Source organism: Natator depressus, chromosome 8 (assembly GCF_965152275.1).
Source record: "Natator depressus isolate rNatDep1 chromosome 8, rNatDep2.hap1, whole genome shotgun sequence".
Taxonomy (NCBI): domain Eukaryota; kingdom Metazoa; phylum Chordata; order Testudines; family Cheloniidae; genus Natator; species Natator depressus.
In genome coordinates, this window is record NC_134241.1 from 3,245,110 (window position 1) to 3,260,886 (window position 15,777).

The 15,777-nt window shown below is 45.0% G+C and overlaps 1 protein-coding gene across 2 annotated transcripts in view; it reads right to left on the reverse strand.

Moving 5' to 3' along the window:
- Positions 1-9,699: 9,699 nt before the first annotated feature.
- Positions 9,700-15,777, reverse strand: part of CYFIP2 (cytoplasmic FMR1 interacting protein 2) — a 76,019-nt gene continuing 69,941 nt past the window's right edge. For both annotated transcript variants that reach the window (XM_074960220.1, XM_074960219.1), the window contains exons 30-31: positions 14,841-14,988; positions 9,700-14,209 (exon numbers count right to left, since the gene is read on the reverse strand). In XM_074960220.1, the coding sequence (XP_074816321.1) occupies positions 14,042-14,209; positions 14,841-14,988 (316 nt within the window). In that variant the 3' untranslated portion in view covers positions 9,700-14,041. The remainder of the gene's footprint in view (positions 14,210-14,840; positions 14,989-15,777) is intronic.

The window sequence follows — 15,777 nt, forward strand, 5'->3', positions numbered from 1 at the left end:
GGGCTTGGACACGTCAGGTTTCTGTCATAGCAACTTCTGACAGGAGCAAACCCATTAAAATTACACCATATGTAGAACAAGTTCGATCATTTAAAAGCTCTCCCTTGCATTGTGATATTCCATCCAGAAAGGATGTGAGACAAACGTAAGGGTGAAGAAGCAACTCAAGGAATGTAATGGGCTCAGTTCTACTCCCATTAACATCAGTTTGAATGTTGCCACTGACTTCAGTGGGAGGAGGATCTGCTGTTGTTTTCTCATGTGTTCCATAGTGAACAGAAGCAATGTTTTCTAAATGCACGTGGCAGACAAACAGGTTGTTTGATAACCACTTTAATATGGCCATGGGGTTGGACATCTCTGACAAAGGGCCCAGAGCCTTCATCAGCATACCTGGGACTTCTTAGCTTTCCAAAGCATCTGATTTGTGCTATCCCATTAGTACAGTTCTAGGAGCTCAAAGGGAAAGCGGAGTGAAAACTGTCCAGCGAGCAACTCAGTTATATTACATTTTTAATGCAGCCTAACCATTGCATGCCCAACTTAAAGGTATAGAGAGGTGGGGATTGCAAATCATCATCGAGGGTCTTACAATTGCACCAAGTGGCCAAAGGGAATTAGGCACCTTTTGTAGTGATAATTAAGGTGGTCCATTTAGATAGTTGACAAGAAGGTGTGAGGATACTTAACGTGGAGAAATAGATTCAATATGTGTAATTACATATTTCTTGTCAACTGTCTAAATGGGCCATCTTGATTATCACTACAAAAGTTTTTTTTCTTTTCTCCTGCTGATAATAGCTCATCTTAATTAATTAGCCTCTTGCAGTTTGTATGGCAACTCCCACCGTTTCATGTTCTCTGTATATGTATATATATATCTTCTTACTATATGTTCCATTCGATGCATCCGATGAAGTGGGCTGTAGCCCTCGAAAGCTTATGCTGAAATAAATTTATCAATTATGGTATTTCTGCTCATGTCCGAGACAAATTATTATGAGTCAGTTTTAATGTTGGAGATCCGGTAGTCCGGCACTAACACAGCTTCCTTCCCTCCCTCTCACCACCGGCTGTGTATTGTGACTGTATGTACACAGCAACCCACTGTGGACACAACAGCCCCTGCCCCTTCATCAAGTGAGTCCACTAACCAACTCAAGCTGGAAGTCTGTAGAGATAAGTAAAACCAACAGAAACTGCCTTGTTTTTCTTTATTCAGCCGTGATGGCCTTATCAGTGCGGGGCCATTATGTTGTTTCCCCAGCAAATGTGAAGCTCATTTTTTTGTTGGTCATTTGACTTTTATCAGGGCTTCCCATCGTAGCTCCAGACCAGGAGGTCACTGGTTTAGACAGATTGCAGCAGCTGAATAAAAATGCTTCTTAACTTTATCACACAATCAATCCAAACCACGTGCCCACAGTTTTTAGCATAAAAAATATACAGGATGGTTTCTGGTCTCAGCAAGTCTTGGGCTAAATCCTGCCATTGTTACGCAACCCGTCTTCAGGCAAAATGCACATTGTGAGTGCGGGTGAGTTTATAAGGGCCAGGCAATGACTGCAGGATTTGCCTCCTGAGTTGGTAACTTCACTGGTGGATGCAGGTTAGCAACCATGGTATCAGCACACTCTTGTACATACCAGATGTCTGACTGTGAGATTCAGGGAGATGGTTGAATATGATGAACGCTCTATATGCATTGCCTGACTAAATTAAACTCACCCCTCTCTGTACAATGGGGATAATCTTTCTTCCTTTTTCCCACTGTTGGCCTGTCTTGTATATTCAGGTGGCATGTTCTTTGGGGCAGGTTCTGTCTCTCACTTTGAGTTGTCCAGTTTCTAGTACAACGGGCCTTGATCTCAGTTGGGGTCTCTGGGTGCAGCTATAGTCATAAAAAAGGGAGAGGTTTGATGTTACATTGTGTTCACAAAAAGAAAAGGAGTACTTGTGGCACCTTAGAGACTAACCAATTTATTTGAGCGTAAGCTTTCGTGAGCTAGAGCTCACTTCATCGGATGCATGACACGGTTGCTACTCTGAAACCTGTCATTGTGTTCACACTAGGTCCTGTAATCCTGTATGAAACCATTTTCAAGCACCTTTGTGGCTGCACAGTTTATGTCCATATGGAACACGGTCACAAACTTCTTCAGAAACTGTGCTTTGGACTTGCTCTGGGGGCTGCAGCTCCCTGCGGCGGGGACTGTCTTTTTGTTCTGTGTTTGTACAGCACCTAGCGCAACAGGCTCCTGGTCTGTGACTGGGGCTCCTAGCACAGCTATACAAATTATTATTTTGCAAGAATAATAGTAATTAATAAATACAAGGCACCATTTCTGCTAGCATAGCTGGGGGAAAAAAAGTGTCCCTGCACATACTAGGTATTTAAACTGTACGACACCAGTGCTAGCTACACACATGTTGGGAAATGATTCAGAACTGTCCTTGGCAACCCCTTTTTAATAGGGTTGTAACTAGCTCAGCTCAGATGCCAGTGTGGACAGGGCTGGAGAACTACAGGGAAAGTGATGGGGTGTACACTCCACACTGGCAGCAAAAGGGTTAACAGGAGCCTGAGGGCTTCAGTTAGCAGCACCTGGAGGGTGTGGAGAACCAATTTATTCCCAGGTCCAGCTAGGGGAGGAGCTTGGAGGAGTGGGAGAGGGCTGGAAGGAAAGAAGCAAGCTTTGGGGGGAAGAGTAGGCCTTGGGATCCTCTCCTGAGATGGGCATTTGCACAGTAGGTGGGGAGAGATATGGAGAAACCACAGGAGTGGGTGAGCCCCTGCAGGGAGCCTTGTTAAAAGGGCAGGAAGTGGATCTCTGGGGAGGTGTTGCTTGCCGCTGGAGTTGGAAGGGACTCTGCAGAGCCTAGAAAGGGGCTGGTGGAAGGAGTAGGAGGGAGCAGACCTTGGCTGCTAACTAGAGTCCCTGGACTAGAACCTGCAGTAGAGGGAGGGCCTGGGTTTCCCTACTGCCCACCAAGGAAGGTGGCATGAAACAAGAGGTATGGACTCCTGGAAGCCCAGAGACAAGGGGTGTAAGGCTCACTTGGCCCAGAATCATGAGCTGAGGCCTGACATAGGGGTGTGGAACAGCTTCCGAATGAGGAGAGATTTAAAACGAGACTGGGATTGTTCAGCTTAGAAAAGAGATGACTAAGGGGAGATATGAGGGAGGCCTATAAAAATCATGACAGGTGGGGGGGGGGAAGTGAATAAGGAGTGTTATTTACTCCTGCGCATAACACAAGAACCAGGGATCACCCAATGTAATTAATAGGCAGCAAGTTTAAAACAAGCATAAGGAAGTACTTCTTCACACAAGGTACAGTCAACCAGTGGAACTCATTGCCTGAGGATGTTGTGAAGGCCAAGACTATAACAGGGTTCATAAAAGAACTAGATAAGTTCATGGAGGATAGGTCCATCAATGGCTATTAGCTAAGATGGTCAGGGATGCAACCCCATGCTCTGGGTGGCCCTAAACCTCTGACTGCTAGAAGCTGGGACTGGACAACAGGTGATGGATCACTTGATAAATTGCCCTTCTACAGGGAATATAAAATTCTCAGCCTCAGGTGAGAGAAAATGTTCCTGGTTGTATTTAGCTGCCTAATAGAACTAGGATGAGAGAATTACTAAAAAAAAAAAAAGAGAGAAGCAAAGGAAATCATGATGCCTCATTTTACTGACCCCATCACTGCTTCCCTGGGGCTACTTCATCGCCTGGGAGTTTTGCCCTGATTTATGTGCCCGGTGAGATTCTGTCCATGTGTGATGTAAATGGCGGCATCACCACTGAAGGCACAGTGCAGTTAATTCGCCTTCATAAACAGCTGCTTTTAAGAGGTTTGATCCCTGCAATTTTTGTCAAACCTGCAAGTTACCAACTGGGTTCAAAGCGATTTGTTTCCCCATCAGAAGGAAGGTCACTGCAGTACAAGGTCTTTGAGATTGTGGTTGCTGAGGAAATAAAAGGGTAGAAAAGGGGGAGACATCAGATTTCCTCCCTATTCTGGTGATAATGTGACACAGCAGGAGATATGCATCCGATGAAGTGAGCTGTAGCTCACGAAAGCTCATGCTCAAATAAATTGGTTAGTCTCTAAGGTGCCACAAGTCCTCCTTTTCTTTTTGCGAATACAGACTAACATGGCTGTTACTCTGAAACATGCATGCTTGTTAGCAAAGGGCACCTTCACAAGCAGTTGTTGACCCAAATAGGGAGAATATTAAGCAGGGCCTGCTGGGAGGGTTTAATATCTGCTCCATCTTACTGCTGCAGGGTGATGCCCCCAGGCTGCTATTAAAGCAGAAATATGTTCCTGATCTGCAGTCCTTGCCTGTACACGTCGGTGGCACTGATTTCACTGAATTGCTTAAACCCATTCAGTGAAAAAAGTGGTGCAAACCTTGGTGTAGACACATGCCATTTTAAGCCTGACCTATCCATTTAGCTTGTGTTGGTTTAACTGACACCGGTAAATTGACCTGGCTAACTAGTTTTAAACCAATACGAGTGTCCAGAGTGAGGTTTGCAGCAGTTTAAATCAATTTCAAAACTAAGTTAGTTACATTAAACCAGTGAAACTTCTGTGTGTGGACAAGGGGGTCAGTCTTGGTAAAGGGGCTGGCTGAATAAATGTTCCGTCCTAACATTCTGCCATTCACGCAATGTTAGCACATGCACTATTGGGTTCTTTATGAGCCATTGCTTTGAGAAAGGGAGAGATGGCTCCTGCACTTAGAATGATTTAACCATTAATTAAATTAAAGATAAGCAGAGTCACAACTGGAGCATCATATTCACCAGGTTTATAGTCCCAGACCTGACCTTATGTGGCCAGAGAGCTCATCAACAGAAAACTAAGAGAAGGAACCTGTAGAAAGGGACAAAACAGGGTCAATAATCTCAGGCACTGTATAAATGTGAAGATTTTTCCAGATGTATTTTCTCTGGAAAAAAATGTCTGTCACATGTGTGTGCAATCCAGCATTTTTGTTTCATGGAAACTTTGTCCTTTGATTTTGTGTAACTTCACCCACAATTAGCTCTGTGAGAAATTCTGATCTAGTATTATTATTACATGGAATAACTAAGAAACATCTTCAAAACATTGTACAAACGTTGACTTATAAATGGCTTGTGTGTTTTTTGCATTGAAATAACCTCTTGCAAGGGTTTGATGCAGTCTTACCTTCACTCCAAAATGCATGGGATTTGTTGGGAACACATGCAGGTATCTTAATGACATGTCTCCTGAACACAGAAATATGACAGCTTTGTGCCTTTTCACTACTTCCCCTGACAATTGCTTACCCACAAACAGACAGGAACCTTTTCCGGCTGAGATGTGCCTGAATAGCCTAGCCCCAGCTCATTTTTTGTTGCCATCATCATAAATATATACACAAGTTCCTTGTCTCCTCTCCATGTTCCATTGGCATGAGCCTGGGAGTGGGCTTCTCCCCTCCCTGTGCAATGTGACTATAGATTAGAAAAGTGACAAGCTGGGTGAAATGATATCTTTTACTGGACCAACTTATGTTGGTGAGAGAGACACGCTTCTCTGTCTTATCAATAGAAGTTGGTCCAGTAAAAGATTTAAATTTTTTTATTAAAGCTAATGTTAAAAAAAGATATATAATACAAAGGTTGGGAAAAGAGTGTCTGTACATCTGGTTTCAGAGTAGCAGCCGTGTTAGTCTGTATTCGCAAAAAGAAAAGGAGGACTTGTGGCACCTTAGAGACTAACCAATTTATTTGAGCATAAGCTTTCTTGAGCTACAGCTCACTTCATCGGATGCATTCAGTGGAAAATACAGTGGGGAGATTTACATACCCATTGTTTCATGTTCTCTGTGTATATAAATCTCCCCACTGTATTTTCCACTGAATGCATCCGATGAAGTGAGCTGTAGCTCACGAAAGCTTATGCTCAAAGAAATTGGTTAGTCTCTAAGGTGCCACAAGTCCTCCTGTTCTTTTTGTACATCTGGGTATAGTGCTTAGATTATCCACAACTATAAAGTTAGTTTTTAAAAGTCATATGATACATAGAGTACGTAATCAGCAATAACCCAAATTTAGGTGAATAGATTTAACAGTACAGTTTAGATATTCCGAACACTCGGATATATCACTTGTGAAAAGTTGTACAGAGATTTGGTTGTAGAAAGCAAAATATATCAATGAGTGGCGACTGTCCCTCAGTAATTGAGAATTAGGTTAGTTGTCCATTTAGAAAATACAACATTACTTCACCCACCTTGTCTCTCTAATAGCCTGTGATGGACATGGCTACACGTACATTGCAAACAAATTAGAATAATCGCATCTGACTCATTCTACACAACACAGATGTACAGTATCTGATATGAGGATTAAGGCCACGGGGAATCAGGCTATAGAGTTATAATAACCTTTGCCACTGCATTTAGTCACTTGCAAGTTCAGACAGGTGACAAGAAAGCCTGGCAAAGCAGTGAATTCTTCTATCGCTCTGTTTAGCTATCCCACTTTTGAATGGAAAAGGCTGCTCCAGTTTGTCTCCCATAAGTCACTGGACCCACCTCTCAGCTATTTATTACCTCATTTGCTGGGATTTATCTCATATGATTTCTTAAAACAAATAAATAAATAAATCAGAGCCCTCCCCCATTCTCTGAAACCAGGGAGTCCTCATCCTCGGCTCATCTCTTAGCAATGTAGTTGCACCTGAAATACTGGTTTACAAACCATGTGCAAGATGAGGGGAGGATAAGACCATTTTAAGTGTGACTCATACCCTCAGCAACATGGAACAGCCTTTCCTTTCAGCCTCTCCCCCTTCCACTCACATACCCCAGCCTAGGAACGTAATGGAACAACTCAGGATATCAATTATCCTCCATTAGAAATAAGATGAAAACTTCATGCTGAATCTGTTGCCACTGGATGCCTAATAAGCGAAGTTGCTTTGGAAACATGCTTCCGAAGGACAGGGCGGAAACATTCTACTGTGGTGTGGTGTAATCTGAGAGCCTGAAGGAAGAGAGTCTCCTGCTTCAAATGTGGGAGAGATCCTTTTCCTACTGATAATGAGCTGATTGCCATGGGGGTTTGGGGAATTGCCTGTTTTTCAGATGATTGCCTTTCAAGAACATGGGGGGGGGGGAAGCTTGAAAAACTGGACTTCAGTAGAAAAACGGCCTTTAATTTAGCAGTTCTCAACGTAACCGTTGTCTGGGGGTGAGCTAGTGGTTCCAGTGTTGCTCACTCTCATGACAGAATAATATTTAGACTGGGGTCATGTTATTTCACAAAAATCTATTTCATCAGAAAAAAAGTTTCTAGCCTTCGTGGATATGGAAAAAAGGGTTAAGTGTGACCCAAGTATATCCTAAAGGCTCAAAAAGTAAATTAACAGAACTCCATATTTATTTATTTAAAATCTCCTTTCTGGAGGGCTTGACTCATATTTTTGAATGTGTGACATTGGCAATACTGTTTTACAGCAGAGGCCTGTCCATCTGGGGTCCCCTGGGCTCTATTCCTGGCTCTGCACCAGCCCAGTAATGTGGGTAGAATACCAGACAGCCTGGCAGCTTTCCCAGGGGGTTGCAGTGTTAAGATGTGCTATATTTTCTGGGGAGTTTTCTTTTGCACCCCTCACTGAGGTTTGCACTTCCCCCAAGAAGCAATTGTAGGTGAATTCCTGCAGGCAAAAGGCCAAGAGAGGGTTTTCCTCAAGAAGAAGCAAGTCACATGTCCCATCTTGCTGCCATGGGATGTTTATGGCCTCCCTGTTCTCCTTTGTATCCATGACAGGAGAAGACAAGTGGCAATTGATATGCATGGGCATCAAGTGCTGAGGGAGGGGGAAACTCACTGTTATCTGCTATTGATCCAGAGACAGGCTTAATGCCTGGCAATTTGCAGCTCAGGTATGGAGATTCCACTAGACTAGTGAGGATAACTATGGGGACATTCATTAGAGGCTTCCAGGCATCAGATCAAGTGGATTCCGTAAGGACAGAGTGCAGAGGCAGAGTGATACACTGTTCCAAAGGTCATTTTGTTTGCAGATCCCTTATCTGCAAAACACTTACTCCAAAACTTGAAATCAAGTGAAACTCAGATGGTTGGGTTTTGTTGGGGGGAAGAGAGGTTGTTACAAACATGAAAGGCACCCTGGGTGTGTGGAAATGTTGGACACTAGTTTTGAGCAAATGTGGGCAGTTTTGAGCCAAATAATGAAACAACAGTAATGAGATAATATGTTTTGCATTTACGTAGTTCCTTTAATCTGATTTTGTCTGTCAGCCAGACTCATTCCCCAGCTATTCTTATGCAAAAGTTCTATAGAACTGAAAAAAAGGAATTCTGTCCCTGCTGTAGAATTTCATCCAAATGTTTTCAAATCCACGCAAACACTGCAAACAACATAAAGAAAGGATCCCATTCTATTTCAATGGACGCCTATACGTTTTGTTCCTATTCACTTTCAGAGGCCTTTCCCATAAGCAATCTTGTGAAGCTGTCTTTTTAAGGCAGCCCTGCCACAGACAGAGTGTGCTCTTAAGGCAGGAGTATCTTTTTAGGTTCTGTGAATTTGATTCAGTTAAATTGATTTTCCCTCCTTTCCCCCACCCACAGTCCTGTGCTAAAAATTACCTTTGTCTCTTCAGCTGTACTGACTCGAGCTACATTCGTACAGCGTAACCGGTTCCAGGGAGGGTCAGTCCTGTGACAGGAGAGCTTGAAGAGACTTCTAAGCGATGCAGGCTACAATGGGAATGATCCAAAATCTGGCACTCTTTCCTCTCTGATCATTACAGAAGCAGTCCCTCCACCTGGTGTTAAGCGGGCATTGTGCTTCTAGAGGTGCCTGAGATTTAAAACCAAGGTCCTGACCACTTTAGGCCAGTAAAGATAGGATGCACTGATGCAAGTGTGTTTCCTCTGCATTGCAGCTTCTACGGTGCCCTTAGAGGGAACCAAAGCATGAAGGGTGCATCCAAGTGGCACTAACCCCTGGGAGAAGGTGACAGCGAGAACCTGGTGGAGTGCAGAAGCCCCTTTCGACACAGCAAGCTGTGTTAGTGCAGAGAATCTGGACCATAGTTCAAAACCGTGTTGAGTCGGGCTTGTCCGCTCTTCCATCAAAGCTTTGTGTGTGTGACTGCGAACTGGGTTTGCAACTCAATGAAATTATTTTGCAGAAAGTGTCTGTTTTCCCTTGAAATTTTTCATCTTTCTTATTGTTGGAAAAGGAGGAGCCTGAAACATGAAGAATGTTTGGGTTTCGACAAAAAGTCAACATTTTCAGCGACATTCAACAGCCTGCCATTTTCGCAGGCATAATTTGACATAATTTAGGATTTGCCCATTTCTCCAATGAGCCCCACTTTTATTTTTCCCAATTACAAAAAGCATCCCACATTTGTTGTACACATTGGTGGTTGCTGTGTTAGGGGACATATTGCCAGGTACCAGGTGCTTTATCGTCACAGAAGCATTTTTAATAGAGATGGAAGCTTCTGTTGACCAACACAGGAACAACAAAAAAAAATACAAAACATCATCTTCGGCTGCACAGCATTCATGAATTAACACCATATTCAATCACGAGCAGAAATATACTTCACCATAAATAAATTTAAATTCCTTGTACAAAAAACCCCAAGTAGCTCTTCGTACAAATATGGTACATTGGACAAGTGTTCTTGCAAACATTTTTTTTTAAACGTTCAAGAACAAAGTTTTGCTCTGGTTCACAAACACATAAACCAACTGAATTGGAATAATATAGGAGAAAAAGGAAAGAGTGTTCACCGCTCCTAACAAGTGGTGTTGGAGAAAAGAATGCCATTGAAGTAGAGTTTGAGTTGGTTTGATTTCCCCTTTCTACTGGGCTGCTCAAAATCAAGTACATCATCATCAAGGAATGGGGCTGTGCACTGCATTTCATAGATTTTTAAGGCATGAAGGGATCATTATGATAATCTAGTTGGACCTCCTGCATAACTCAGGCCACAACATTTTATCCACTAATTGCTGTATCAAACCCAACAACTTCTGTGTGCATATAAGGAACACATACATCCAGTCTTGATTTAAAGACTCTGAGGGCATATCTACACTGGAATGTAAGCCCAGCGTTAGTAGAACTTCAGTGAGCAGACCATGTGTTTATTAGGCCTTGAGAGTCTACATTCATTTGTAAACCCCCCCGCCCCACCACCCCTCCTACCCCTGGGTAGGAATTGTTGAACCTGGGTCTCAATCTGGGGCGCCAGCATCTACACTGCATTATTTGGACCTGAGTCCAACAATCCATGTCCCAGACTTGCTAGTGCCCCCCCTCCTCAAAATGTGGCTGCTCCAGCCTTTTGTTTGTGGTGCAGAGTGGAGAAACCTGACTGTCCAGAAGACACAGAAAGTTAGCCCATGGGATTGTAGGATACTTTTGGTGGTACCCAGAGCAAGGATGCAAGCCCTGGGTTAGCACAATTTGTGTGTAGACGGTAGGAGGGTTAGGCTTGAATCTGAGTTCGAACCCTGGGCTTACTCTGCAGTGTAGACATATCCCAAGTGCTGGAGGATTTACCACATCCTTTGGTAATCTGTTCCAGTGGTTAGTTACCCTCACTGTTAATAATTTGCATCTTAAAGACTCAAGATTATTAGATTAAAAAGAACAAGCAAAACAGAAAAGGTTGTCCAGTTCATTCAATGGCCCTATCTTGAAACCTTTACTAAATATGCAGTCAAAGAGGATTTGAGAACAGGAGTTAAGATCTACACAACTGACTTGCACCCTTTTGGTAGAAAAGGGTACTGAAATCAAGTTGCATGAATAAAGGTTGTATGACTGAGCCCTGGCTGCCATCCCACACTACTTGAGCAATCGTGTAAAACACCCGCATAAACCCTACAGCTGAAATACACTCTGTTTTAATCATACGGCTTTGGTTTCCTGCTCATAATTTTTTATTCTTCCCCCCCTCCCCCTCCCCCAACAGGTCCTGAGAAGGGTGGGGAGGTCATTTTGTTCAAGCAAATTCCCCATGCATGGACAACAGACACATATATTGGTCCATGCATTCCTTTTCAGCTCATCCAACTGTGCTTTACAGGCCTCAAGAATTAATCCCCTAAAACAGCAGCTAAAGAACATTACATTTCGCAAGCTGATGTTCACACGTGGTGAAATACACCACAACTCATTCACAGCCTAAGTGCTGGCAGACAGGCTTTAATCGCATACAGCCAATTGTGTCTAGCTGCTGGAGCTAGGCCGTGTGCTACACTTCACCCTTATATATTAACCTTGTAGTGTTTTGTGCCACAATCAGGCCCACCGACAGAAATTCCGGGCCCCTAGGGAGGCGAAGCCCAGGGTGGAAGTGATGAATTCGTGACTTCCGGGACTGCCCGCGGGAGCCAATTGCACTGGCCTGTGGGGCCTCCCAAAACGCGGGGCCTGCAGCAGTCGTGCGCACCTAGGAGGCCTGCAGGCTTGGACTGCAACCCCTCTTCCCCCACCTGCGGGGTGGGGGGAAGGCCTCGGGCTTCGGTCCCCTCTTCCCCACCTGAGGTGGAGGGGCTTGGGCTCTGTGCCATTCCCGGGGTCATGCAGTGACTTTGTTGTCAGAAGGGGGTCGTGGTGCAATGAAGTTTGAGAACCCCTTTAGCCCAAGAAAAAATACCATTTAGGATCTTTTCTGTCATCTCATTTCACACACACAAAAATAACATACCTGATGTCCCCACTCTGCTAACCCAGATTTTTTACATGTATGTAGGTCCACTGACTTCAGTGTAGTAACATCAGGCTGATGTAACAGAGCAGGGAACCAGGCCTTTCATCCTTAGTAGAGGAGCAGTTATCATATATAAAGCAGAACCTTTCAATGTTTGTGTCCTTGAACATGCTGTTCTTCCTCCAGACGGGATGGAAAAAAATCCCCCCTCTCAGACTCAAGTCTTTTCCTGCCTGATGATTTGAGATGATTTGAGTCAATGATCTGAGATGATTTCCCTCAGCCTTCATGTTAGTTTCAGATTAAAATGCACCAGAGATTTCTTTTTGTAGCTTAAACAGCTGCCTCAGGAAACTCAAGGTGGCCAATATGCCCAGCAGCGCTTGAGGGGGATATTCACTGTTTGCCAGGGAAACAGAGGTAGGTCTCCGGGAGAACAAAGGCATCTCCCATCAGAAATTCACCTCTAGCCAACAAGATTGAGATGGCTGCTGGTCTCAGACAGAATGTTCCAGACGGGACACCTCTTCAACTGATCTACTTTCTGTTCCCTCAGACAGAATAACTGCTCGCTGTCTCTGGCTTCCCAGCATTTGTGAGAGCAGTGCATTGTCCTAAATAAGCTGAACCGAGTGTCTGGGTTATGTTGAGATACAGTGCATCAACATTGCTGTATTACATAATGGCAAAGGTCTGATTTAACCTAAATAAAATCAAGAAATTAAAACTTTCTCAGTGGTGAGGTCAGGGTGGATTAGGAGAGGTGCATGTGGCCTGGCCAGTAATTCTTAATTCCGGAGAGAAGGTTCTGGTCTCATCTCTATCTGTGTAAATCTGGAGTGACTTCACTGAAGTCCAAGGGGTTACTCCAGGTTTACCCCTGTGTAGATGAGATCCGGATCTGGCCCCTTAGCTTTTGCCACATCAAACAAGACCCTTCATCTCACTTCAAAGAAGCTGATGTGGGGAAGAAGGGAAGACAATGAGTTTTGAAATGTTCCTTGATGTTTCAACTAGGTTCTTTTAATCTCACAGGATCCTGGACAATGTTAAAGAATCAGAAGGAAACAGAATCCTGTATTTTCTTTGTAGAACCCTCCGAGTACTGTATTCATTTCCTTTCTGATGCTTATTTCATTTCCTCTGCTCTAAAGGATCCTGCTGTTTCTGTGTGATAGGGTTTCCGTTCACCCCGACTGGCACTCTCCATGCCCTGTAGGCATATGTAGTGGAGGAACTCATTTGAAACAAAGAAAACTGTCACTCAAAAATGGACACAAAGTGTAGCTTCCAGCTCATTGTCGAATGTGGATGTTTGATCCTTGGCTAAAAGCCAAAGTACATGTACATTCTGGAGGTAAGCTGGGCTGCCAGGATCACTGATTCCTCCTCCCACCCCAGGAATATAGCGAGTGGAATTTTCAGGTAAATGTAGCACACAGCATTCATTAGGAGATTTCACTGTTTACTCCCTGGTAGATATAGCTTCAGGGGGCACCTCTTCTGAATTAGTAGTGGGGATATGGCATGTAGTGGGAAATCACCAGGATGGTATCTTGTCTCCCAGCTCTCTGAAATGCAGAGGACAGCCATTCAGTCACTCATGGCTAGTCTGAAACCCATGCATCACAAAGCCCCCTTACCAAGCAGCGGAGAGAGAGTCTAGAAGGGAAGAAGACGTGGTGAAAAGAGTGGGGAAATCTCCAATCCCAGATGGACAGTGATGCTAGACTCAAACTCTGAATCAACTTGGTTTCCTTTCTCTGGTCAGGCGACTTCTTCCTCTGTGGGCTGCCAAGTGAGAAGCGCTGCTATTCTGCCTCACCAAACAAGGGGCGTCTTCAAACTCTCCTGCCGCAGTCATGCATCACAAGGGGAAGTTCCACATGCCTCACCGCACCCGCAGTGGGAGATGGCTTCTGGCGCTCTGAAACAATCCGCTTGTGCCTGGAACCCGACACCTAGGACTCTAATATGGCTTCAGAGTTTTGGGTTCGACGGGTCGTATCACAGAAAAACAAAACCAAAAAAACCAACCCACCGCATGGAAGAAAAGCACATCCTGCCCCCTCCCACACCCAGTCTTAAAGCTACAGATAAAGCCAACCACAGGGATGCTACAGCACATACACTCAAACAGGGCCAGAAAGGAAGATGTGTGTGTGTCCGGTGTACCCAATCTCTCTTGTTGCCAGAGCCACATGGTCAAGTTTCCCCTTCCCAGTTCTTGTTCTGATCCAATCTCTCTTTCTCCCTAATCCCAAAGGGGTTTAATATCCATGCTTAGCAAGTGGTAGCCAGGGACTGGTGGATGGGGGGCTGGAAGCAGCGCACGTGCTCAACCGTGGAGCTGTCTGTTTCCACCGACTTCATGTACTTGTTCAGGATGGCGAAAATCTCGTTGTTCAGAATCTGATACTTCCTGATGCGGTCAGCCATCTTCTTCAGGGGCTGGAGGGGGGAAAGAACAGGCAAAGAGAGATGAAGCAATCCTTCTTGCTCAGCTGGAAAGCATCAACAGTACCACTAGCCCATTGCTAAGAAACCTCAGTGGGGCAGTTACAACCCCTGTTACGTTTCCCCACAGTGGACAGCGAGTCACCTCCATTCTGTAGGCCAATGAGTCATGCCAAAGCATGACAGGGCCAGTATGCTGTAGTCAGAAGAACCCAAGTCTAACCTCATTCCCCCTCCTCCCCAACTTACTTATTGCTAAAGCCAGTGCAATTACAGTATGGCTAATGGGCATTATTATTAATTATTATTTGTATGCAGCTCCCCATGGCCAAGCTGAAGGTCCCTGCTCTAAGAGCAAAAGGGTTCAGTTCCCATGCCCCATTGAAGTCTTGGCCTCTCTGCTGCAACTCCAGGTAGGAATCCCACAGTGGATGGCTCTAGCCCAATCTGGGCATTGTTTAAAGACACAGGGCAACACTAGATACGCTGGGTCCCCTGCTGGGGATTCAGCACCTTGGGGTCCATCTGTGAATAACAGCACGATCCAGTGCAAGAGCAGGGAGAGGGTAGTTTTGCGTTACTGACCCTTCAAAAGGGGGTGGGAGGTGGCTGTCCCCGGCCTTACCACGTTCTTTATGATTTCATCCTTCCCATCCTGCCTCTGCACCTTCAGCAGATGATAACAGAAGTCAAAGAGGTCGAAGCGTCGCTGCTGCCCGAGGAGAACAATGACGGAGCAGCCGGCCCAATTCAAACCATCTCCAAAGCACTGCCTGGAGAGGGCCAGAGAGACATGAGGGAAGCTGCTTAGAGAAGGGTTGTCCCACATGATCTGAGTCACCTTCCTCACTGAATTCCTGCTGTCTTGACTCTTTCATACAGCTACAGCATAGATGTGTGTGACAGCAAATGAACTAAAAAGCAGCCATGCAGAACCCCAGTGGAGCCAGCCTGTCTTCTCAGAGCTCAACCAGGCAGCATGGCCTAGCGGACAGAACTTAGAAGACCTGGCTTCTATTCCCGGCTTTGACAATGAGCTGCTCGGTGACCTCCAGCAAGTCACTTCCTCTCTCTGTGCCTCAGTTTCTCTTCCCATCTTTTATCTTCCTATTTAGCTTGAAAACTCAATGAGCAAGGTCTGTTTTGCTGTGTTTGTACAGCACCATGAGGCCTTGATCTTAGCTGGGTTCCTTAGGGGCCCCAGTAATAGAAATAAAGGACAACAGGATGCAAGTTGTGAGAAAAAGTTAAAACAAACCTTCCTCCCCTAAAAAACTAAACAGACCAGAAGGCTGCAGCTAGGCCAGGGGTTCTCAACTTCATTGCACCGTGACCCCCTTCTGATAACAAAAATTACGACACGACTCCAGGATGGGGGGACCGAAGCCTGAGTCTGCCTGATTCCAACTGCCCCAGGTGGGGAGCCAAAGCCTGAGCCCCCGTGCCCTGGGTGAGGAAGGGGTCAAAGCCAAAGCCCCAGGGCTTCAGTCCCAGCCAAGGGGGCCTGTAACCTGAGACCTGCCACCCAGGGCTGAATCCCTTCGGCTTCGGCCTGGGTGGTA